The 23,194-nt window shown below is 43.1% G+C and overlaps 1 protein-coding gene across 3 annotated transcripts in view; it reads right to left on the bottom strand.

Moving 5' to 3' along the window:
• Positions 1 to 22,120, bottom strand: part of LANCL2 (LanC like 2) — a 30,917-nt gene extending 8,797 nt beyond the window's left edge. Inside the window, exons 1-5 of one of the 3 annotated variants that reach the window (XM_042888451.1) lie at positions 21,888 to 22,120; positions 12,043 to 12,160; positions 7,121 to 7,328; positions 4,073 to 4,220; positions 3,070 to 3,216 (exon numbers count right to left, since the gene is read on the bottom strand). In XM_042888451.1, the coding sequence (XP_042744385.1) occupies positions 3,070 to 3,216; positions 4,073 to 4,220; positions 7,121 to 7,328; positions 12,043 to 12,160; positions 21,888 to 22,088 (822 nt within the window). In that variant the 5' untranslated portion in view covers positions 22,089 to 22,120. Of the gene's footprint in view, positions 1 to 3,069; positions 3,217 to 4,072; positions 4,221 to 7,120; positions 7,329 to 12,042; positions 12,161 to 21,236; positions 21,259 to 21,288; positions 21,379 to 21,887 lie in introns of those variants that run through there. The other 2 variants (XM_042888452.1, XM_042888453.1) reach the window with 2 other exon arrangements.
• Positions 22,121 to 23,194: the final 1,074 nt, after the last annotated feature.

The following is a 23,194-nucleotide window of genomic DNA, read 5'->3' as shown; positions in this document are numbered from 1 at the left end:
CGTTTATTAAGGTTGAAGTTTTCCATTGCAAACAGAACTCCATGAAGCTATGGATTATAAAACTGCATCTCTAATGTCAGAAGCAACAGCTACTTCTCAAAGCAATTAAGTATCTTTTTTCTACGCATTCATCCTTAGGAAAGAAGGATTCAGAATAATAATCTATTTCTTTCACTTAGTTTACATCCTTCCCAAAAGGCAAATGTATCCATCAAACTGCACTTCCTCAGTGTCTGTTGGTCTGTAGCTGTTCTCAGTTGATATTCCTTCCTCTACCGGCCCACTTCACAGTATTTTCATAACAAAGCTCTCTATTTTTACACAGCCTGGATAACTTAATGAGTTCTAGCAACTGGTGGAACAACTGTGGGAGTCTACAGAAGCTAATAACTGGTCTATTTTGGTTATAAATGACTTGTCTTTGCTGATTATGTCATACAATTTTATTGTTTCCTACCAGCACATTCGCATTCAAGGGCTAAGAATGCTGCTATCATTCACAGTCCTACAGCTACATGACTTTAAGTATCTATATTCTTAGTAACCTGAAATAATCTCTACTTAACCTCAGTTAGGAAAGCTATGCTGGACTCCTGCCCACCATATCACTAGAGCAAATTCCTCTTCTGTCCTTTTCTGAGTGCAAGGACACCTGAATATAGATCAGCTACTCATTAAGAACACCTTGGAGTTTATAAGCCCAGAGTATGGAAGGTCTCATAAAATCTTTGTTTCAGGATTCTGATTTCATATTGGAATCCTGCAGCAAAAGGTAAGACAGGCACCAGCAGTAAGTGCTATTCAGTTTTGAGCTGTGCAAGGCAAGCACAGAGCAGGGTTTAAGTGAGCTTATGACTGTCACAAGAACAGAATTCTTTACATACCTTCTCACCTTATGCTTCTACAAAGATCTATGCACAAGCAAGTTCCTTTCTCCTGAACTGCTGAGGTTCCTGGCACCTAACTGTCAATAGCACATACTGATATGTGTCCTCATTATCTAGCCAAGAGGACAGATACTCAAATAGATATTTTTGTCTCAGCATCAGTGAAGGAGCTGGAAATTTCCCAGCTACAGAATCACCTCCTCTGCCTCCTGGATTACTTACTTAACACTGCTGAGCCCTTACGCTCACTGTAGTTGTCTATAAGAAGATCCTAGACACATTCCCTCACAAAGATATTACACAGAAGCAGTAATTGGTGGTCTTTGTATCTCAGGTGCTAATTTGGATGCTTTCTCTATTACCAAACAACCACCCAGCAAATCATATAATGACTTTTTTGCTGAATATACAGACAAATTTTCCTCACATGGAGTAAGAGGGATGGGGGGGAAGGACGGACTTTGACACGTCATCTTCATCTGTAGCAGATGACTCAACTCTGTATGACTCACAATGTTTAATGTACAGTGAAAAGACAGTAATCTAATGCTGCATAAACAATGGCTTTGTGGTAATTCTTAAAAACAGCAATTAGATGTAAAGTAAAAGACATTTATGATTTTACCATGCAGATAGAGTAGAGCTTAAACAAGAACACACTGCATTTGTGGTATCAGACTTTGAATAGCAAATAAAGGACGGAGTCTTTAAAAAGACTTCTTTAAAGAAATGGATGTTTCTCAGAAAACCCAGTGAAAAAAAAGGGAAGTGAGGTAAGATGAGAGAGCTGGAAAGGGTGAACCACCAAGAAACCATCAAGGACAGCAGGAAGTGAAGATAAGGACACAGTAAATTAGAGCATCCCGAGGCATCAGCAGATGTCCACTGTGCAAAAGACCCCAGGCAGCAGAGCATCAGCCACTTCCACATCAAAGTCAGATGCTTTAGCATGAACTACTGGTAGAAGTGGTGTGAGCTGATCTGAAGCAGGCGCAGAAAAGTCACAGCATCTTTTGCAAAAGAGGAATGGCTGAGCAGTAGCAACAGTTAATGCTACCTCAGTCACTTTTGCGAAGAGCATCTGTACAGATCTTTAGGCTGAGAGGTGAGCATGTACATTCCTTCCACTTGCCTGAAGGACAGTCATTTTCCATAAGCCAATCAGAAAATTACCATTTACGATGATGCATAGACCAGCAGCATCTTCCAAAACCAGAAAATTGTATGATACAGATTCTGCAGCTTTATGGCCAACTTCTGTAATGAAACATACGGGATCTACTTCCAGACTGTACAACAAAAGAACAGACATACAGGTCTGTCTTGAAAAACATAATACTATTTGAGGATATAAAAGCAGGGGGAAGAAGGGATTTAAGTACGATATACAGGTATACAAAAGAGAGGTATCTCAGTAAAACATGAAGAGAAGAGCAGGGGTCAGAAACACAATCAGGAACATCAAATTTTTTGGGGGCAGAGAGAGAAGAGAGGCAGAAAAGGAAGAGCATAAATTAATAAAACCATACTGAATATGTGATTAAGGACAATTTTCCTTAAACTTCAACAGGGTAGGAAAAAAATAAGTCACAGAAGAAAAAAAGGACATGAAGGACAGGAGGCAGTGAGTGAAAAATAGCAAAAATTGAAATAGCAAAATGGAAGAGTGATGGATGCTGAGCTAAATGAATATTTAGCTTGCCTAACTGCAAGTATCAGAAAAAGTAAACATGAGGATGAGCACCTGACTCTCTTGAGGATAGAAAATTTCAGAATGTTGATGCTCTCAACTGCAACCCACACACACTCACAAATACATGGTGTACTCCGGGGCAAGGACATAGGTCTTGCCACACAAGCACAACACAACGTTGACATCCTGGAGTAAACTGCAGAAAAATGAGTCCCCCAGATGGAGGCCTAACAGGAGCATTAGAGAAGCCTTGATGCTGAGAGGCAAGGCTTAATTCACACCAATGCAAGGATAGACAAGTCGCAGTTTTCTTCTGCCACTGGGACCTTTTTTAGTGCTGTTCTTTGCTGCAGGGTCTAACCCCTAATTCTGAATCCCTGACCTACCACAACACTGCACTGTGCATGCTTGAAACCTGAAATGGAGATCTTCTGATGCAAAACAAGACATCACTGGTGTTTCATCCCAGCCCACGGAAGACACTCTTACCTGCATTAGCATGTAATAGATCCCAGCCACGCCGTGGGCCGCTCCAACGTACTGCTTCCTGTGCCACTGATATAACAGAGGACAACGCTCTGTTTTACGTTCCTCCTTCGAGAAGTTTTTCCCTGATTCAATAATGGCATCTATTACCTAAGAAAGAAAACACATCCCTTCCATCTCATTTGCTTTGATTCAGAGAGTTTTGTCGTGACTAGAATCACACTGAATATAAGCCACAATAAACAGAATGACCATGATATTCCTTTGCACTTGAGTATTGAGGTAAGAAGGAAGTTTCTGCCTCAGTGACAGAATCACTTAGATTTATAAGAGAAACTGAATCTTAAAAACTTCTCGTCAGTTTTTTCCAGGCCTGCCCTCTCTGGTTCTGGTATCTGAAGAAGACATGCAGGTTCCCCACTGAATTCTCCCTCTTCACACTTCTTTCCTAAGGTTTTCCAGGTTTTCCATAACGATTTCTCACCCTCAACTGCTCCAAGCCCAGTTTCACAGCAGATCCATTTCCATAGCTACCTGCAGACATGCCACGTTAGCTTCCATTTCAATCCCAGCCAGGCAGCAGGGAAAGAGACTGAGTTTGTAGTTGTAGATTCTCTCCTCTCCAGCCTCATGCTCCCAATCCCTTGAATTACATGAGGAATGATTCCAGTCCAATTGCACAAGTATTCTGTGCAGTGGAACTGCCAGGTCACAGCCTGAAGCAATGGCTGAGCATCAGGTGAGAAGGCATGGCTAAAGGGGTGGAGCCTGGATCCACTCCTCCTCACCCTCATTTATGGGTTAACAGCTGAAGAAGTAGCATCTCTTAGATAGAGACTATACTTCTCTTGAGCAGTCACAGGTTGTTGGAAGGGGTGAGCCGTGAGCCAGTATTCCTTCCTTATTACCCGTTAATGCTCTGTAGTACCTGTATCCCACTTGAAGTAACTGTCATCACCTTCTTCTGCCATACACTGTGGCATTGAGGAGAGAAAAAAAGTCCTACCTCTTTGATAATGGACTGCGGAACAGTGTCTGAAGCAATTTCTGTATTCAGGTAGAGCAAGGCATACAGGTAACCAGCTCTGCCATAAAGCAGCTCATCTGGAAGTTCAGCATCCATGCTTATGACTGTCCTTTGCAGCTGCAACAGCCTGCATCAGACAAGAACAGTAGGGTGAGATAAAGCATTTTCTCTAGACACTATACTGGCCTATACATTGCACAAACCATCAAAACAGAAGCAGTTACAGTACTTAAGTCCCATAACTTCCTTTCATCATCTCCTCAGCTGGCTGCCAGCTCTACACACCAGAGTAACACATATGTGCTGTCCCTGACAGACAGGCAACTTGGAGCCAGTGAGTATAGTGAAATAAGTGGCTTCCAGGCAGAGAGAAACACATATACAGGTAATGGGCTGGAAACCTACTCCAATCTAGAGCTAACGCTGATTCCAAGAGAGACCATGAACACCAACCTGGAGATGCTATCTGACAACTAATTTGCACTGAAGCAAAAAGATTCCCAGATGCCAGTTACATCACTTCTGATCTCAGAGATCAATCAAAAGAAATGTCAGTTAAATTGTAAAAGTAGCTATAAATGAATGGGAAGAATGATGAAAACTCCTGGAACCTCTAGTAATTTCACCTGAGCAAGGACTCTTAATTATAGATGCTTCAGAGGGGAGAAAAAAAACACTCTGCACTCCCCTTCCCTAGATACGCATTTTTTCAAATGATTAATAATACAGTTTAGAAAGAGTGTTGCTATTATGCAGAAGTGTTTGGTTGCCTATAGTAGCGGAAAAACACCTTGGGCTGGGCACTGCAACTCTCACATGCTCCACTGAGCATTCCTGCTATTACTCTACCAGTCTGCTTTCACACTGAGAAGCAGAGAAATTGTTATCCTTCCCATTCTTTCTCTCTCTGTTCTTATTTTTCACTAACTAAAACTAGCTATTAGATGAAACCATGGAGATAATCAGATTTTAAATTTGGGGAGGGGAAAAAATAATCTGGATTAAGAGGAAGATCTATTCTCAGATATCCTTAATAGCAATTACTTGGCAGAAATGTTAGCATCATGCTGGAGCAAAAACACAGACCTCAGTGGTTTGTTCACACTGTCACTGCTTAATATCTGTGAACAGCTACCCACAAAAAAGAGCTTTCTGTTATTATTCCTTTCATGGAACTACTCTATGGATTTGCAATTAAATTACTTTCTTTTAAATGCCCACTGTTAGGTTTTATTATTCAAGTCATACTATAGCTAGACAGCTTCAAGGTAAAAAGTTATAAGTGCAATCATATATACACTTTGACATCTACAATGCAACTCTCACTGCTGATATCCTGAATAGATGTAGGTCACTCCAAAAGTAACATCTCCTATTGATTTCCATGTAACTAAAAACACATACCAAAAGCACAATAAAACTGATAGAGCAAGTTCTCAACTACAAAACACTATTTTTCAACACTGTCACCACTACTAGCTATACATTTTTGCCAGTGATGAACAAGAGCCTGCATGCCATGCTTGTAAAAATCCTCACCAGCAGGGAAATCCACTGTTTCACAACTGTTTTGTTCTACGAAAACACTGCCCTCATAGTTCATCCTTCATTGACCCAAACAAATGGAAATCAGAAGGTGCCACATTCAGACTATGCAGTGGGTGGGTTGGACAGTCCAGTCAAGACTGGCAATACACTCTATTGTCTTCAAATTGGTATGGGGGCTGGTATTATAATGCTGCAAGACAAAAGCTATCTTCTCTGGCCTGATTGTAGAAGTCCAGCCTTTAGCTTAGTCAGCATTACAACGTAGTAGTCAAGAGTTGATGGTCTGCCCAGGTTCCAGGGAGTCCAAAAGGATCACCCCTTTTCTATCCCAAAAGACAAGATGCATCACTTTAGCCACTAAGGACTGCATCTTCAACTTTTTACTCTATGGGGAATTCATATGTCATCACCCCATGGAGTGACACTTTGATTCCATCCTGTAATGGTGTCTACATAACTATGTAACTGTAGCTATGTCTTGTCATGATGCAATTCAAGAAACTGCCACTTTCAAGCTAGTACTGGTTGAGTGGATCATGACAAACTTGCACAGGGTTTTCTTTCTGTTCCCGTGTGAGCATGTCATGTAGCAACAAAATGTAATGGAATACTGGCAGGAAGGTTCATCTTCTATCGCCATGCCACCAACATCTGCCTCTTATGTTGTGAGCCAACATAATAAAATAGAAGCTATTGCTTTCAGAGCATCCCTGGCATTTCTAAACAAAACAAACAAAGGGGAGTTGGGGGGGGGGGGGAAACGGAAGGATGTAAAGGAGCAAATTCTCAAACTAACCTCCTTCTCAGTCCTCTGGAAAGGAGTTCCCAAGCGCAGGTAAGATTAAAAGATTCACTCCTGATCTCATTTTGCTCATTTTTACTTCATGCCTTACAGAAACACTGCCTTCCTAGCTGCATCTAAAATGACATGTCTAAGCTAACTATCAACGCTAAAAGCAAGGAACAAACCTTTCATTCACTTCAAAACTTAAAATATTCATTCACGAACAGTAACTGATATTATTCAAACTAGGATTCTAGATTACAAAAAGATGGATTATATGCTCAAACATAAACCAGAGATGATGACATGAAGCTAGTATGCAAATTCTGATGGGGCAAGGCATGCTGCAAAACTGCTAACACGTGCTTTACAGAAAGCATCACATATTGCACAAGCACTACATTCTGTCAATGAAAGGTGTGCAACTTCTATTACTGTAACAAAAATGAAGATGTGCATGCACTACAGATATGTCCAGGACATCCTGTTCTTAGAGCAACTTAGAAGACTCAGTGACCCACTAAATACAAGTGTAAGCCAGATTTAATAAGGCTAAAAGTCAATCCTGTATTCTACTGAAAATACATCAGTACAGAAAGTACCTCCATGTTTTAATCTTGTCCTCCATGACTGAAATTGCTAATTTTACTGAACTCTACAAAAGGTCATAGCTTTTCCCACCTTCTACAACTTACCTAGCAACACATTCCTTAGATTCACTTTCATTTTTCAGCATGTGATAAACTACTGCACCCACTGCCAGCGGCCCAGCATCACCACAGAGAAAAGTAACTCGTCTGCCATTCAGATTGCGAAGGATTCTCTTCACATAATCAAGAGATCGCTGCAAATGGCTTTGGTTCTTTGTGACACGGTACAGTTGGAGATACAAGAGGGCAATGCCTGAAAAAAACACATGAGAAAGAGATTAATTAATTTTCCCTTCTGAATACATCACGTTACCATCTTTAGAGCCACTGAACAGTAAATCGAAGAGATATTTGGTCAGTTAAAGCATTTCAGCTAAGGGTCCTAGCTTTGCAATAGGAACACATCAGTCTGTCTTTATTACATTTCTATTTGGATCACGACAAACATCTAAATTTGTTAGACTGAAGCCCAACAGAACATCCACTATTAGCACAGAATTAAGACAATTCATGACTCAGGTACTAAAGCTTGGAGAAGAAATCACTTAAAACTCAAAATCTTAGGGTAACAAGTATACCTACAACCAAGCACACTCACTTCACAATACTCATCTGTTATAGGCAAAAAATGACCTATTTCCCATTTGATTTTTAAAAGGATATTTTAAGCAGTTCTTGGATTCAAGTTGCCAAGTTGTTTATAACGCCTGAATGAATTTCACAATGGCATGATAACACCTTAAGATTTAAGCTAGCTTGCAAAAGCCAGAAAGCGAACAAGTCCTAAGAGAATGCTGGAAGGTTAAATCAAGCTTTACTCCATTACAACGATTATATAGTTTTCATTTAAAACAAAACGAAACCCAACCTTAAATCTATATCATTGCAGCTTTCAACGAAGTGAAAGAACTCTAAGCGGATGTTTCTTGGCCAACTAGAAGTATACATGCATAGAAGCAATAAATGTATCTTCTGACCATGCTGCAACTCAAACTCCTCTTTTTTGAGCAGGGAGGAGATTCTTCTGTGCCATGAATAAAGTGGAGAACAAACTAGACACACTTAGTTCCATAGAGAGGCTTTTTGAGGAGTACAAGAATGGAACCATAAGAGCAGTGGTACATGCTCAGATGTTCTCTGGGTCAGCCTTGAAAAGGCATTTACAGATGACTCTGAGAAGGCTGCTACAGAGCTTGGTTAGGCCAACTCAGTGGCACAGGAGATTGTGGCCTATTTAGTATCACCTTCATCAAAGCAATGGCAGGAAAACACTGCCTCTGAGGCTGTTGGCCTGACTGGCATTTCTACAATTCTTTCACAGATTGCACCAAATATGCAGATCAAGGCTGTGTTCGGAAATTAGCCATGAGGTCAAGATTATTCAACCCTTTCTTGTGCAAAATGCTCCAAGACATTTGCCACGTACAAACAGTATTTGTATTAGGATATAACCACAATGGACTCTACCATGGGTTTTAATATTGGTATGTGACAACAATAAGCACTCCAAGATTTTGAAGATGCTTCCAAAGTACATGTTCAGCCAATATTCAGTACTGCTCACCTCCACTAAGATTTGTCAAGACTTGGTACATAGCAAGCAGGGCAGTTCTTTTCAGATTTGGCTTTTACTTTCTGATTTTCACATTCAAGCAAAATGTTGCAAGAAGCAAGCTTGGGGAGAAAGTATTTTCATTAAGTTTTTCAAAATCCAGACCATTTTAGTATTTTTATTGAGGCAATTCCACAGAAACCTTGCAAGAATTTTACAGCTTGAAGCAAATGTAATTAGCAATCCTTCTATATAACAGAAAAAAAAAATTCTCATTAGAGTGCATTACTTGTTCAGCTAACGATGGTTGTGTTAGTTTTAGCTTATAACTAACTTTCAACATGCTCAGTAATGTCTGCTGTCAGTCATGGTGTTAGAATCACACAATTGCTGGAGTTCAAAGCTATCTCTCATCCAAGCCGCCTGGCTAAAGCAGGCTCCATACTGTAGGAACACAGGAAAGCGTTCAGGCAAGTGTTTGAACCCTTCTTTGTTTTTGGCTCAAAGTATGCTTTCTAAGGCATTTCTTGCAATTTCTTGCAATAAGACTGACTTATCTAGGAGATGAGAGGTGGATGTTGCTGTGTGGCAGTCAGCATCACTGTGTGGACAATTTTACATTTAAAAGCATTTCTTTGGAGCTGTTTGCCTTCAGAAGAGAGTGCTCAGGACTGTTTACTGGTGGAAGACCTGGCCTGTGACCACATAACTCCAGCTTGCTATGGGAGACTGGGGGATAATACCATTGTATGCTGTGAAGGCAAGATACAAGTGGGCACCTCCATACTCCCTCTTATCTGCTGGCAAGGCCCAGAAGATGGGAACAAAAGGAGTTCCTGCAGAGATCCAAAAGCCAGAAGCTGTCTCTCTAAAAGGAGCTGACTCAACCACTTTGGACTTATTTATAATATTGTACAGCAATTGGAAAGTTTCTCCATTGTCTCCGTCATCGCCATCATCATCATCAACTGAACAACAACGCCCAATGACCCACCTCTACTGAAGATCAACCTACAAGCAAAGCTGGAATCCATGGCGGTGACTATCTTCCTCTTGCTTCCTACAAAGACTCCTTGCTTTTATTTCCTATCTTTTCTATTGCCCATCTTCCCTTCCCCATCTCCCTAAACGACTAGGATTTGTAAGAAACTGGTTGGGCTAACATTTGACCTGCCGTGTCTTAATCTCACTGTCGGCTATACATACATTAAAAGAACCTCCTTTTCCTCCTATAAGTTGGAGCGAGACAGCAGGTTTTGAATATCTCCAGACAAGGAAACTCCACAACCTCTCTGAGCAGTTCCAATGCTCTGATGCCCTCACAGTAAAAAAAATTTTTCCTCATGTTCAGGTGGAACTTCCTATGTCCCAGTTTGTGCATACTGCTCTTTGTCCTGCTGCTAGGCACCACTGGAAAGAATCTGTCTAAATCATCTTGATTCCCCCCATTAGATACTTATAAGCATTTGTCAGATCCTTTCTCAGTCTTCCCTCCTCTAGGCTGAACAAGCCTTAGATCTCTCAGCCTTTCCTCAAAAGGGAGATGTTCCAGGCCCCATCTTTGTGGCCCTCTGCAGGTGACCCTTCAGTAGTTCCCTGTCTTGCTTGAACTGAGGAGCCCAGTTATGGACTAAGTATCCTAGACGAGGCTCCACTAACACGGAGTAGAAGGGGATGATAAGCTCCCTCAACCTGCTGGCCGTGATCTTTTTCATGTACCCAAGATATCATGGGCCTTCTTGGCTACTTGACATCTGCTGCACTCACTTACCATCCAGTCTTAGACCTTGAAACATATCTATCATTTACACATGAATTGTCTAAAACATCCCCACTCATCCACCCACAGTACTGTCTGTGCTGAAATATCAAGAAGAAAGTGAAGAAATTTTGCATTTCCACTGCCAAAATTAAGACTAAGCATGGGCAAAGCCTGGAAAGCTTTTTCAGGCTGCTTCCCCCTCTCTGCAGAGATAACAGAACAGATCTCCTCATGGCACACATCAAACATGCTACGCTAAAATCAGAAGAATGTCTAAAGCATAAGATAGAGCAGGAATACAATTTGCCATTGTAATTGCAAAGCAGCACTTTAGAGGCCAAGATGGAAAAGTGTTTTGGCAGCTTGAAGAGCAGTGGCTGTGTCAGGCTTGACATCTGCAGGCTCTGCCTAAAGGATCAGTAGGGTTCACTCATATCTTGACAGCATTAGTACTGCAAAGTAAAAGAACAGTGGTGTTTAGGGATAAACAGCACTTGCACACACATATTCCTCTTCATATAATTCACAATTTTGCAATCTTACCTCCATTCCACTCCTTCCCACATGCTCATTTTAACATTTTTGTACAGACAAAACAGCAGAGCCAAACTACCCTCCGGTGCAGCCTCAGCAAGTTTGCAGATGACACCAAGCTGAGCGGTGCACTCGATACATTGGAAGGAAGGGAAGCATCCAGAGGGACCTGGACAGGCTGGAGAAGAGGGCCTGTGTGAACCCAATGAGGTTCAACAAGAACAAGTGCAAGGTGCTGCACTTGAGTCAGGGCACTGCCAGGTATTTTTATATAGACTGGGGGAAGATCTCCTTGAGAGCAGCCCTGCACAGAAGGACTTGGGGTCCTGGTGGGCGAGAAGCTGGCCATGAGGCAGCAGTGTGCGCCTGCAGCCCGCAAGGCCAGCTGTGTTCTGGGCTGCATGACAAAGGGGCGGCCAGCAGGAGAGGGAGGTGATCGTCCCCCTCTGCTCAGCTCTTGTGAGGCCCCATCTGCAGCGCTGCGTCCAGGCCTGGGGCCCCCAGCACAGGAAGGACGTGGAGCTCTGGGAGCGGGGCCAGAGGAGGCACTGAGATGAGCAGAGGGCTGGAGCAGCTCTGCTGTGAGGAAAGGTTGAGGGAACTGGGCTTGTTCAGCTTGGAGAAGAAAAGGCTGCGGGGAGACCTCATGGTGGCCTTCAGTGCTTGGAGGGAGTGGATAAACAGGAGGGGGAACGGCTGTTTGTGAGGGTGGATGGTGATAGGACAAGGGGAATGGTTTTAAAGTGAGACAGGGGAGGTTGAGTTTTAACTAGCTCTAAGTCAGTTGAGCAAAAAATGTGAAAATGACTAATTTTAATAAAACCTTAAAAAAAATGACAGGTAATTCAAAAGAAGTAGCCTTAAAAAATCCATTCATTTTGCAAAATGAATATCTCAATATACAAAAGCCTATTAACTCTCTATAATGAGATTGTTGGTCCACTGAAGCCAATGGAAGTCACTGCAGACAACAATGACCAACGTTATAGAGTTAAAAGAAAGCAACTCATACTGTATCAGAGTTCTGCTACTGCTCCTATGAGGATACCTAAAGGTCCTTTTGTGAAAAGACTCACGCCATTCAACAAACATTCTTCATTCACTGTCTAGCTCTCTCACCAGTCCAGCCGGTATAGGCAGAGCAGTCGTGGGGATCTGCTGTCTTCAGCCCTTCCTCCATTTGCTGCAGAAGGTCCTTGATTTTTGTCTGGATCCGTTTTGTGAAGTGAGCACTGACCTGTGAACAGGAAAAAGGAGAAAAGGAGTGAGGCAAAAAGGAAAGAATCCAAGAAGCCAGGTGTTCCACTTTTCTGTTTGGAAAAACAAACAAACAAAAAAAACCCAACCACCAAACAACAACAACAAAAAAATACTGCAGAATAAATATTATATTCAGCAATCAGCAATGTCAAAGAAATAGCTAAAGGAAAATAAATATTTGTGTTTAAGACCAAGTCAAAATCAAAGTCATCACTTTAAATGATATAATTCATAATTTATTCATATCTTATTTTTAAATCTAACTGATTGCTCAGTCTGTGATCACCATACAAAAGGCAAGTGATCTAGCCATAAAATGCCCTCCCTCTTACTTCCTGCTCTCCTCTCCTCCACCAAATACCATTAGGATTGGCACACTCTATCATGAGAGAAGGCTGTTAAATGCAGCAAACTATAAAAGAATAACCACTTGAAAAAAGGCACGAAGGCACGAAGATAAGTAAAAGCAGCTTGGCAGCTCTAGCTCATACTTTTTACCCTTTGGCACAAAGTTGAAGAAACAAACCCTTGATTTTATCCATTCCTTGCTTTTACTTTCAAGCAAGAAAAGTTTACAGATAACTATATACTAAATACTACATAGAACACTTTATCTTGCCACCTCTTGTTAAACATAATGTGTGGGTCAGTGCATTACTGACTATTCCCTTAAGACTATGGAGCATGGAAATAGTCAGTTAACAAATAATTGTTTTCCCTACAAACCTCCATGAAAAAGTGCATTCATGAAGTCCTATCACAGGATAGATTTACATGTGCAGTGAAGACATCAGGAAGAATACTCAAAAATGTTTTATTATACACAATATGACTTGCTAATTAACTTTTGCTATTAATACATTTATTAAAACTATTTATTATATTTAAGTAGAACCTGAGAAGAAGAAATAAAAAATTTCCTTGCTACTTGGGCTGTAAGAAAAGCTTTATCAGTATCAGATAGCTACACCACTCTGACAAGATAGTGATCTATGCTAATTTCACAGGGCAAAAAAATATTTCATGAATGTTAATTTTTCACCATCTATAGAAACATCCAATCATGTGTCACTTGTCTTCCCTGTCTTAGTTACCCAGGCAGGAACAATAAGAATAGAACCTCTCTAGGAATAAGAAAGCCAGCAGCGCTCTCTCATCCCCCAAACCCAGGTGCCACAACAAAGTTGTCATCAGCATCCAGAAAAAGAGCATTATACAGTTTTGCTACTTGTCAGCTCACAGACAGAATTAGCCACTCCATTCTGAATTGTGCTTGATACACTTGAATCATGCTTCTACACTTGCTTCCCAGCACACTCCCTAGTAACAGCTAGAACAAGTCAGATTGGTGAAGGTTTGCTTGATTTAAACATGTCTACATCTATGATTTCTCACTATAGAAAGTGAAGTTAGCTCATTTAGGAAGGCAAGCTCTTGTTCCATTACAACACATTCCAAAAGGAGAGGAGTTCAGTTAAAAGGCAAATCCCAAGTGCTGCTGTGCAACTGATCACTCAGAACACGCATTTTGCATCCTGTTCAGAGTGGAGCTTCAAGCAATGAATGCAAACACAGAATCACAGAATCTCTGGAGTTTAAAAGTCATTTAGTCCAACCCCCCTGCAATGAACAGAGACATCTGCAGCTAGATCAGCCCACTCAGAGCCCAGTCCAGCCTGATCTTGAATGTCTCCAAGGATGAGGCATCCACCATCTCTCCAGGCAACCTGTTCCAGAGCCTCACCAGCCTTACTGTTAAAAAACAAAACAAAACACCTTCTTCCTTCTACTCAAACTAAATCTCCCCTTAGTTTGAAACCACTTCCCCCTATCCTACCACAACAGACCCTGTTAAAGAGTCTGTCCCCCTCCTTCTTATAGTGCCCCTTTAGATACTGAAAGGCTTCCTATCTGGTCCCCCTGGAGCCTTCTCCTCTCTAAGCTGAACAGCCCCAGCTCTCTCAGCCTGTCCTCTTGACATTCACTTGATAAAGAAATCAGGAAGATAGCAGGAATCACTCAAGTCCTCTGACACACTCAGAAATGTCTAGGGTCAACAGTTCAAATCCATTTTACAGTGATGAGATAGGGGAGGGAAATTGTGCCATTACACAGCATGTTGCACAAATATCACTCCAGCCTATCCTAGGAAACAGCAAGAGCTCTCTTTAGCATTCTCCAATAACTTGAGAAGTAGAACCAAATACAGTAAGAAGCTGGCATCTGCTTTTCAGCTTCGATATGGCATTAAACATCTTTGTTAGGAAACCATACCGTCCATACAAAAAAAAAACCCACCCCCAGCCCTTTCAGCCAGCCCAGTGAACAAAACACAAAGGCAGGGCTTCTCTCCTTCCAAAGCTAGCTGTGCCAAAGCTTAGGCATATGGCATAGCAGCAGGAGCTGATGCATGCAGGCACAGTTCCGTTTATCTCACAAGAGTGAACAAAGGTTTTACAAAGTTTATTTACCTACTGCACATCACAAGTAGGCTGGTTACCTTCTTGTTCTGACAATACACCTGCTGTTACCAAAATGAGTTATTTATTAATCAAACACCAGATCAAATTACTTAAGAGGCAGGAGGAAAGAATTAAGACATCAGGACAACTAGGTTCTCTTTTGAAATACCAGTTCCACAGAAGTAGTTTAGCTAAGGCTGGCATTTCCCTCTCTCCAGAATGTGAACTGTAACTCATTTATCTTGATTCAGTGCTAGGAAAAGCAAAAACGAAAGGATTTTTTAAATTATGGTTATAATCATTTATCAGCATAAACAAAGCTAATCACAAGTTTATGCCAGTGTGGACAGGTTAAGGACAGCAGTTTTCCCCAGATAACTACTCCTCCACCACTTTCTTTCTTGCCGTTGCTCTAACAACAGAGCACTGTTACTGTTCATTTGATAGGATTCCACTATAAGCTCATAAGAAATGCCTACATACAAGAGATTAATTACATAAAGAAATTAATGTTGAAAGGTGGGTTTTTAAGGTTTATAAACCTCCTTCAAGGAATCTTATGGAAGCATTACAGTCACACATAAGGCACACTAATTGGCACTGAGCTCATTTCAGGAGAAGCGTATTCATTTTGTGAGGATGATTCCAGCTGGCATTCTGCCTGTTCTGCCAGCAACTCACTATTCTCACTCCTGTTGGGAAAAAAACAAAAATCAGGATACCTGCTCTTCGCTAACCAGTATCACATTTACTCCACGTTCACAAGACACAGTGATAACATGGGCTGAAGAGTATCTCTCACAAAAAATGCTTCACTCCAGGAATGCAACTGCTGAGTTACTCCCCCTGCTGCTGAAGGAATAACATATCACCAACCACTGCTCAACGTTTAGACCAGCAAAACACAAATGATGAGTGCTAGCCCCCAGAAACACCCATAAGAACCCAGAACTATACTGTTTAACAAGAAAGGCTCATGAAACAAAACTAGTGCATAAAAATACAGCCATGTTTGTTTTGCAAATTAACTGTTTTTTGACTTATTTGAACCACAGTACCTTTCCTCCTGCACTGACTCAGAATCCAGAATGCAAAGCTACACTCCAATAAAAAGTCTTCTGAAAGCTACTACGAACTTAAGGAATGTAAGCATACCACCATTCAGCTTTGGCACTAATGACATGTTGAACAAATTACGCTGCTCTCCGCATTACTTCCTTCCTCTATTTGCATTCTTTTATTTTGCAAAACTCTTAAAAAGAACTTCAGTGATTTTTTTTTGTAAACCTGACACTTTAGTTGCACAAATACATCTCGATGCAAATAATAACCTCCTAAAAAATTATCACTTGCACTGACACACCAATTCTTAATGAATAACTTCTTCATTACATTCAGCTGTACAGCTGTGGCTTTACAACAAAGCAGCACCAATCACTGATGAAGGAACATGCAGTTGCAATATACGTGCTTTATATTACGATTTCAGGAAATGAAGTGAAGCACATAGCTTAGAAGTCTTCCAAGCTTTAAAATAAGGTACGCATATTTGCACACCTTGTGCTTCAAACGATTCACATAAGCATACCACACTGCTTATGTAAACCTGACAGAGCAACTGGGAGCCCATGGCACTCCTTCTGTGGATAGTAAGTCTGATTTGAAAGCCACAGAATGAGTTATTTCATTTAATTTTTTCAAAGATATTTAGATATCAGGGTGCTTTTCAAGAACACCTCTCATCATCTAATTGCATCACGATGCATCTAAGTAACCTGTGTAGCCTGATGGCAAGACAACAGAGAACTGAGCTCAGCTTCCTGAATAGCTGCCAACATCTCAGTCTTTCTTGTCACCATCTGTTCCCAAAACAACTGTCTTTCTGTTAATTCTTCTCTATCATTATGAGTTCTTTTGGAGGACTGAAAAAGGAAGCAAATGATTATGCAGAAGTAGCAAAGAGATGGCCTACATGCAGAATACTATCCATCAAACAAGCAAAACTCCTCTATTTCATCTCAGCTCAAATTAGATTAAGGAACAGAGACATTTCAGAGAGAAGTGACTTCAATATTGGTGAAGACCAGGAGACTACAGTGCTGGGGTTTTTTTTGGGAGGGAAGGCAAAGAGTATTTCACAAAGAAGAAAATAAACCTCAAGCTGGCACCACAGCAGGGATTCATTCAAAAATCAGCCTGCTGAGAATCACAGAATCACAGGGGTTGGAAGGGACCTCAAGACATTGAGTCTAACTCCCCCAATAAAGAAAGTACCCTACATAGGTCACACAGATAGTTCTCCAGATGGGTCTTGAATATCTCCATAGAAGGAAACTCCACACAAGTGCAAGACTCCACACTTGCTCTTGTTAAACCTCATCAGGTTCCTCCCTGTCCAACTTTCCAGTCTGTCCAGGTGCTGTTGAGCGGACAGTGCTGTGTCATCCACTCCTCCTAGCTTTGTATCATCAGATAACTTGCTGAGGGTGAACTCAATCCTTTCATCCAGGTCATCTCCTGATGACAACCCTTTGAGCTTTGCCAATCAGCCTACTGTCAATCTACCTCACCATCCACTTACCCATCCCACATTTCCTAGGTTTCATAATAAAAGACATGACAGACACCAGTAAGGAAGAGCAGGAGAAAAAAAATCAAAAGGCAGCGTTCCACTGAAAGATGAAACCCTGGCACTTGTGAAGTCATTGGGAACTCTGCCAGTGACACTAAGGTAGCCAGGTCTTACACTCCATGTGCTGCAGCATACGCTTACTGCAGCGGAATGAGATCCTGTGCTCACTCCACAGAGCTCCTGCAACAGCAGAGCAGAAACAAGGGCGGAAACAAGGAGCCCAAGAGCAGAATCCAAAGGGTTGAGCTGGGAAGCGACCCACGTTTTTGCAGATAAAAACGAGATTTACTTTGTTTCTACCTAAATCAAAACACCTTTACATCTCCAACAGTAACATTTTTTCACCTCTGAAAATATCAGGTAACGATTTCTCATAACAGCCCATTAAACAGTTAAACATGGGTCTCTGCTACTGCTCAATTACATTCCTCCATTTCTGCAAAACCAAATTACTTAAAACACTGCTGTCTTAGAACATATTGCCCTATTTTTCAGTGCCATCTCTAGTTTCATGTAAGTGATAGTGAGAAGAAAAAGAGGGTGGTGGGCTAGGAGGAGGAAGAGAGAATCATTAGCTATAGGCAAACTATTACAAATGTCAACTTCGGAATAAACCTTAAATGCACATAACACCCTACCTCAGAAAACAGAGGGAAAGCCAGCAGTCCATTCATGTTACAAAACAAATTATTTAAAGCAAGACAGAAATGAGGCTGTATCTAATGCATTTACATGTAAAATAAGCTATATGTCTCACTGGTGACTGACCGGGGAAAAAAAGAGTAAGATTTTAGATCATCATAAAAAAGCTTCTATTTACTGATAGCAAAAACAAATGCAATTTAACATGATTGACAGATGCTGAAGAACACTATCCCATGTTCTGGGAAACAGAGGATGATAAAGCAAAGGAGTGCTGCTAACACCACTGGTACTCCAGGTAGCCTAATACCAGTGTGCTACCTCTTGACAGGCAGGAAGATAAAAAAACTACTGTGAGTGGGATTTAAATTTACTCACTACACAGAAGTCTCCACCTCAGCTCGAACATTTTCCAGTGTTCCACAAGCTGTAAAAAAAGCTAAAATTTCTCCCAGTACTGTCTAAATTACTTTGGTGCACAGAGCGCAGGAACTTCCACATAGTGAATTCGACAGTACATAAATGTCCTGTAGTCAGAGTCAATTACCATATATATTACAATTTCATTTATTTCCACCAAAAAACACTACTACCTCCTATTGCACTTGCTCATGTGACTAAGAGAATATTAGCAAACACGTCTGCAAGATGAAACTAGAAAATGGCAAAGACAGGACAGATATAAGAAAATTTGATCAGAACTTTGGTTTTAGTCTAAGAAAGTGTGTATTTATTCAGAACTGGCTGGCTAAAGCCAAACAGGTTCTAAAAGCCAATTAAAGTATGAAAGCCAGTCCTGAAAATTAGGAAAGATCTTCAAAAAGCATCATGGAAGTGCTAAATGGTATTTGATGCCAATATGCAGTGTGAGAAAGAAGTAGCAGCTTCTCTTCTCAGACTACTGACACTGTCCTGAGTAATGCACAGTGAGAGGCAATAAAAATGATTCTCAGCCTGAATTTTGACCAAGACTCACAAGAATTAAAATAAACTTTCCTTCAACAAGAAAACGACTTGTCATATTCAGAAGCCTATTAAAATATTACAATATCACACACCTGGCATTTTCTGGAGCACCAGAAAATGGCCAAACAAAGCAGCAGTCTGAAAGAAATGCAGATGCCACAACTTGGGAATATCCCACAACTCAGACAAAAAGATGGGAAAAAAAAAAACATTTTTTGGCACTAGAGGTTCAATTTGGCCTTCACTGCACAAGTGGTGCGATCCCCATTAGTGCAAGTGGTTGCAGAGTCAGTCCCACAACAGGTAGACCTTGCTGCTCCCAGCACAACAAATGAAATTCTCAGTGAGACAACTCAACCAACACAGGAAGAACTGCAAGGAGGGGGACCAAGAGTGAGGCAATGGAAAAAATTTAGGCCTTATTCCCCCTCTTTATTGCACAAGAGGAAGAAGACTGAAAAGCCATTAAATTCTCATAATGGGATACTGAATTAACCACCCAAAAGATAAGTAAATATTCTTTATCCCTGCAAAGTGATAACTTCTCCCAGCTAAAAGCTGCTTCTACTCCAGTTCAAGTGGAAGGAGAAAGCAAAGCACTGTACTGCTCAAGACAGTTATGTTTTGGCTCCCAACCGCAGGGGCCCATACACTTCTACAGCCACCATTAAGAACAGGAGAACTCATAATAGAACTCTCTACGATGCAAAGGAAAATACCAAAATGCCTGCTTTTCAACTACTAATACTTTCCCCAAAAAAGCAACTAAACCAAATTAAAAATTAAATTAACTAAACAGATAAACTGTTTTTACCCCCATGAACTACAAAGTATGCTTTGCTTTCAATTTATAGCTATCTATTTATTTCTTTGCCCCTAGCTATTTACATTTCCAGTTTGAAAGCATTTGGACCACCCTAAGACGACATCTACAGGTACATTTCCAGGGAAAAGCATTGCTATAGAGCTCAAATAGAAATGAAAAAGGCTATGGAATATATACATATTTAATCAAAATAGTCATTTTTTTAGTGCTACTATTTTTAAAAAAGTAAATCAGCAGGCCAAAATCCTGTTTGCTCCTCTCTTCCTCCCACACTCTAACTTCCTTACATATACCCTATGCATATAAGCACACACATCCACACGCAGCACTTTGCCCCAATTGTCTCACATTCTAGACAATGACTTGAAGAGCTCCTTGTCCTTTTATCAACTGGATTAACTTTACATAGCAAATATGGCAGCTTATGAAATCAAATGGAGGGCATAATAATGCAGTGCCTTCTGTGACAACAGCAGAACCCCATACAGTTCTCGCTGCCATTATGTGAGTCACTCAATTCTCACCATTGCACACATCAGCAGATGGCAGGAAAAAAAAAAAAAGGCACAATGCACATAGAGCTTCTGAAGGCTAATTTCATTTTTCGGAAATTTGTGCTAGTGCACAAAACAGTTTACAGAACAGTAAGTCTCCCAACCTGTGTAAAATCCTTTCACCCTCACAGACGCCTTAGATGTTCCTCTGACAGGACTAGTGTCTGTTCAATGCAGCAAACAAGCAAACAAACAAAAATAAACACACACAAAAAAAATCAAAGCAAATCAAAATGACTACCCTAAAATACCCATCAGGAAGTCTCAAAAAGGCAGTATGGAATAAGGACTGATTAGAGGCAAATGTTGCCAACAGTATAAATACACACAAACATACTCCAAGCCATACTCTAACCCAGAAATACACAGAATCATTACTCAGAAATTGCAGATGCAGAAACAAAAAGAAAACGTAGGCACAGATCTACTCTCTCCAGCAAAACACAGAGCTGAAAAAACTCCTAGTAGGCCTGCTGAAAGTTGCTGTAACTACACTGCTTCAATGCAACACAGAAGATGACTTGTTTTTTTTTCCAGAGGAGTTCCATGCTTTTGAACACTGCAAAGCCCCCTCTCTGTCTTCATACTCCAACTCAACACATGCGGATAGGTTTTTTCATACTTTAAGCCAAATACAAAAGAAATCACAGTTCTTTCCAGAAAAAAAAAAAAAAGAAAAAAGGAAAAAAGGAAAAGAGAAAAAAAATTTAATGCTGGGTATTACTGTCTAGGATTTCTGCAAAAACAAGATTTTACTCACAAATCTACCTTTGCTTTTTAAACCTTTTCAAGCTCCATGATCTGCTTTTGACAGCTGCAACGAGCTCAAACAGTAAGAAACCAAACCCCAAGAGTGCTCCTTTCTGTGCACCCACACAGCTTCATTCACTCCACTCCCAACAATTAGTAAAAGCTGTAACTCACCCTGACCAAGAGCTAGCATGTGCCTTGCTAAGTTTTATCACACTCACATGCACTGCACTTCACCCAAGCACAGGTGAGTGAGAAAAGTTACTTCTGCACCTCACGCATTTGTACTTCCAGCAGCGTCACCACGCAGTATCTTCATTGGAAAGATGACATTCCTTCCGCAGCTTACACCAACTCGTGTGCAAACAGCCCATGCATTTTTTGCCTGAGATGCATGTGGGAGAGCAGCTCACCAGCAGCACACGATGTCAAGAAAACAAGCAGAATAGAGCTGCCTTCAGCGTTATCGCACAGGCCTCCTGCAGGCCACCCAAAATAAAGCGTTTTCGGGAACGTAACCACATGCCTTAAGAGTCACCACTGAAGGGAACGGCCCAGCGATACCCGAAGCGGGAGCACCGCTACCGCCCACCTCTGCGCAGCCCCTCCTCGCTCAACGCAGGGCGGCTACGACGCCGCCGGGCCGCGAGAGGCCGGCGGGGAGCCGCTCCGCATCTCCTCTCCCCAACACACACTTCCCGAGCCGAACTTGGGAGGGCCGCAGGCGGTACCGCAGGAGAGCGGCACCCATTTCGGGGCAAGCAGCCCCGAGTCCGGGCACGGCGCCAGGCCCGCCCCGCACGCAGGCCGCGGGCGGCCCGGACGCGCAGCAGGCCCGGAGGCGCGCAGAGCGGCTCCCTGCCGGCCCTCACCTTCCCGTCCGCGCCGAAGGGGAGAGTATCCTCCGCCGCCGGCGGCAGCAGCGCCCGATCCCGCTGGGCCTCCGCCGCGCCGTGGGCTGCCGCGGCTCCCTGGGGCTGGTAGTCGGGGTAGGGGTTGGCGAAAGCCCGCTCCTCCATCTCCGCCTCGCCGCCCAGTTGCAGCTTCAGCCTCTTGGACACGCTCTCTCCCATCTCGGCCGGCCCCCGGCCCGCCTCCCCGCGCGGCAAGCCGGCGGGGACGCGCTCCGCCTGGCGGAGCGACGAATCGCGGCGGTGCCGGCTCCGCGGCCGGCACCGGTTCCCGGCTACGGCCGCCGCCCGACAGGCGCGGGGTCGGACGGGCCGCGGCGGCCCCGAGGCGCTGGCGGGGGCGCGAGGAGCGGCCACCAATACATCCAGCCGCCTCAGGGCGGAAGAGCCGCCGCCCCCGAGCAGCGGCGACTCGGCTCGGCGCGGCGAGCGGGGGCCGCCGTTACCGCGGGCGCCGCCTCGACTCCCCGTCAGTCGGGGCGAGGGGGCGGCAAGCGCGGCGGCATCACGGCCGCGGGGGCAGAACGCGGCCGGGGTCGCGGCCGTGCCCCCCCGCGGGGAGAAGCGGCCCGCCGGCCCGCGGTGCTGCTCCGCGGAGCCCGCCCGAGCTCCTCATCCTCCTCTGCCGAGGCTTCCGGCCCTCGGCTCGCTGCCGCCGGCCACGCGCCGGGCCGCGAAGCGGGGCTCGCTCCGGCTCCGCGCGTCAAAGCAGCAGCAGCAGCAGCGCGAGGGGTAAGGACAGCCCCAGGAACAGGCAGTACGCGAGGATCTGTTTCGCCCGGCGCATCCGCGACCTCCGGCGGCCCGCGCTCATCCGGAGGCGGCCGGAATCCCCGCGGTACGGGGAGGGAAAGAGGCGGTGACGGCCCCGAAGCCCGCCCGCCTGCCCTGCGAGCAGAAGGCAGCCCTCGCAGTCCGCCCTGAGCCGGGTGAGGCGGCGGCCGCCCCTTGCTGGCGGGAGAGGCGGCTGCGGAGGGGAGGCGTGGGCGGTAAGATTAGTGTAGAAGCAGCCTGTCCCAGCACCGGCTTCAGCTTACGGTTGTTGGTGGACTACAATTTGATCATATAGCGTGTCCGTTATCCTGCGGCGTGGTATAAATATTAAGAAATACTTGTTTTTAACAGTTGATCTGATGACTAAGCAAAAATTTAAACAGCTTGTCCACAGCAGAGTTACGTGCTCTGGAAGCAAAGTAAGACCATTGACTCAAAAATGACACAACCGTCCATGAAATAATGTGTTCTGTAATAACCTAAAAAATTCAGTG

Source organism: Lagopus leucura, unplaced genomic scaffold, assembly GCF_019238085.1.
Source record: "Lagopus leucura isolate 7727_CA_CO unplaced genomic scaffold, USGS_WTPT01 Super-Scaffold_100157, whole genome shotgun sequence".
Classification (NCBI taxonomy): Eukaryota; Metazoa; Chordata; class Aves; order Galliformes; family Phasianidae; genus Lagopus; species Lagopus leucura.
Note: the sequence above shows the minus strand (reverse complement) of the source record. Positions and strands in the feature narration are given on the sequence as shown.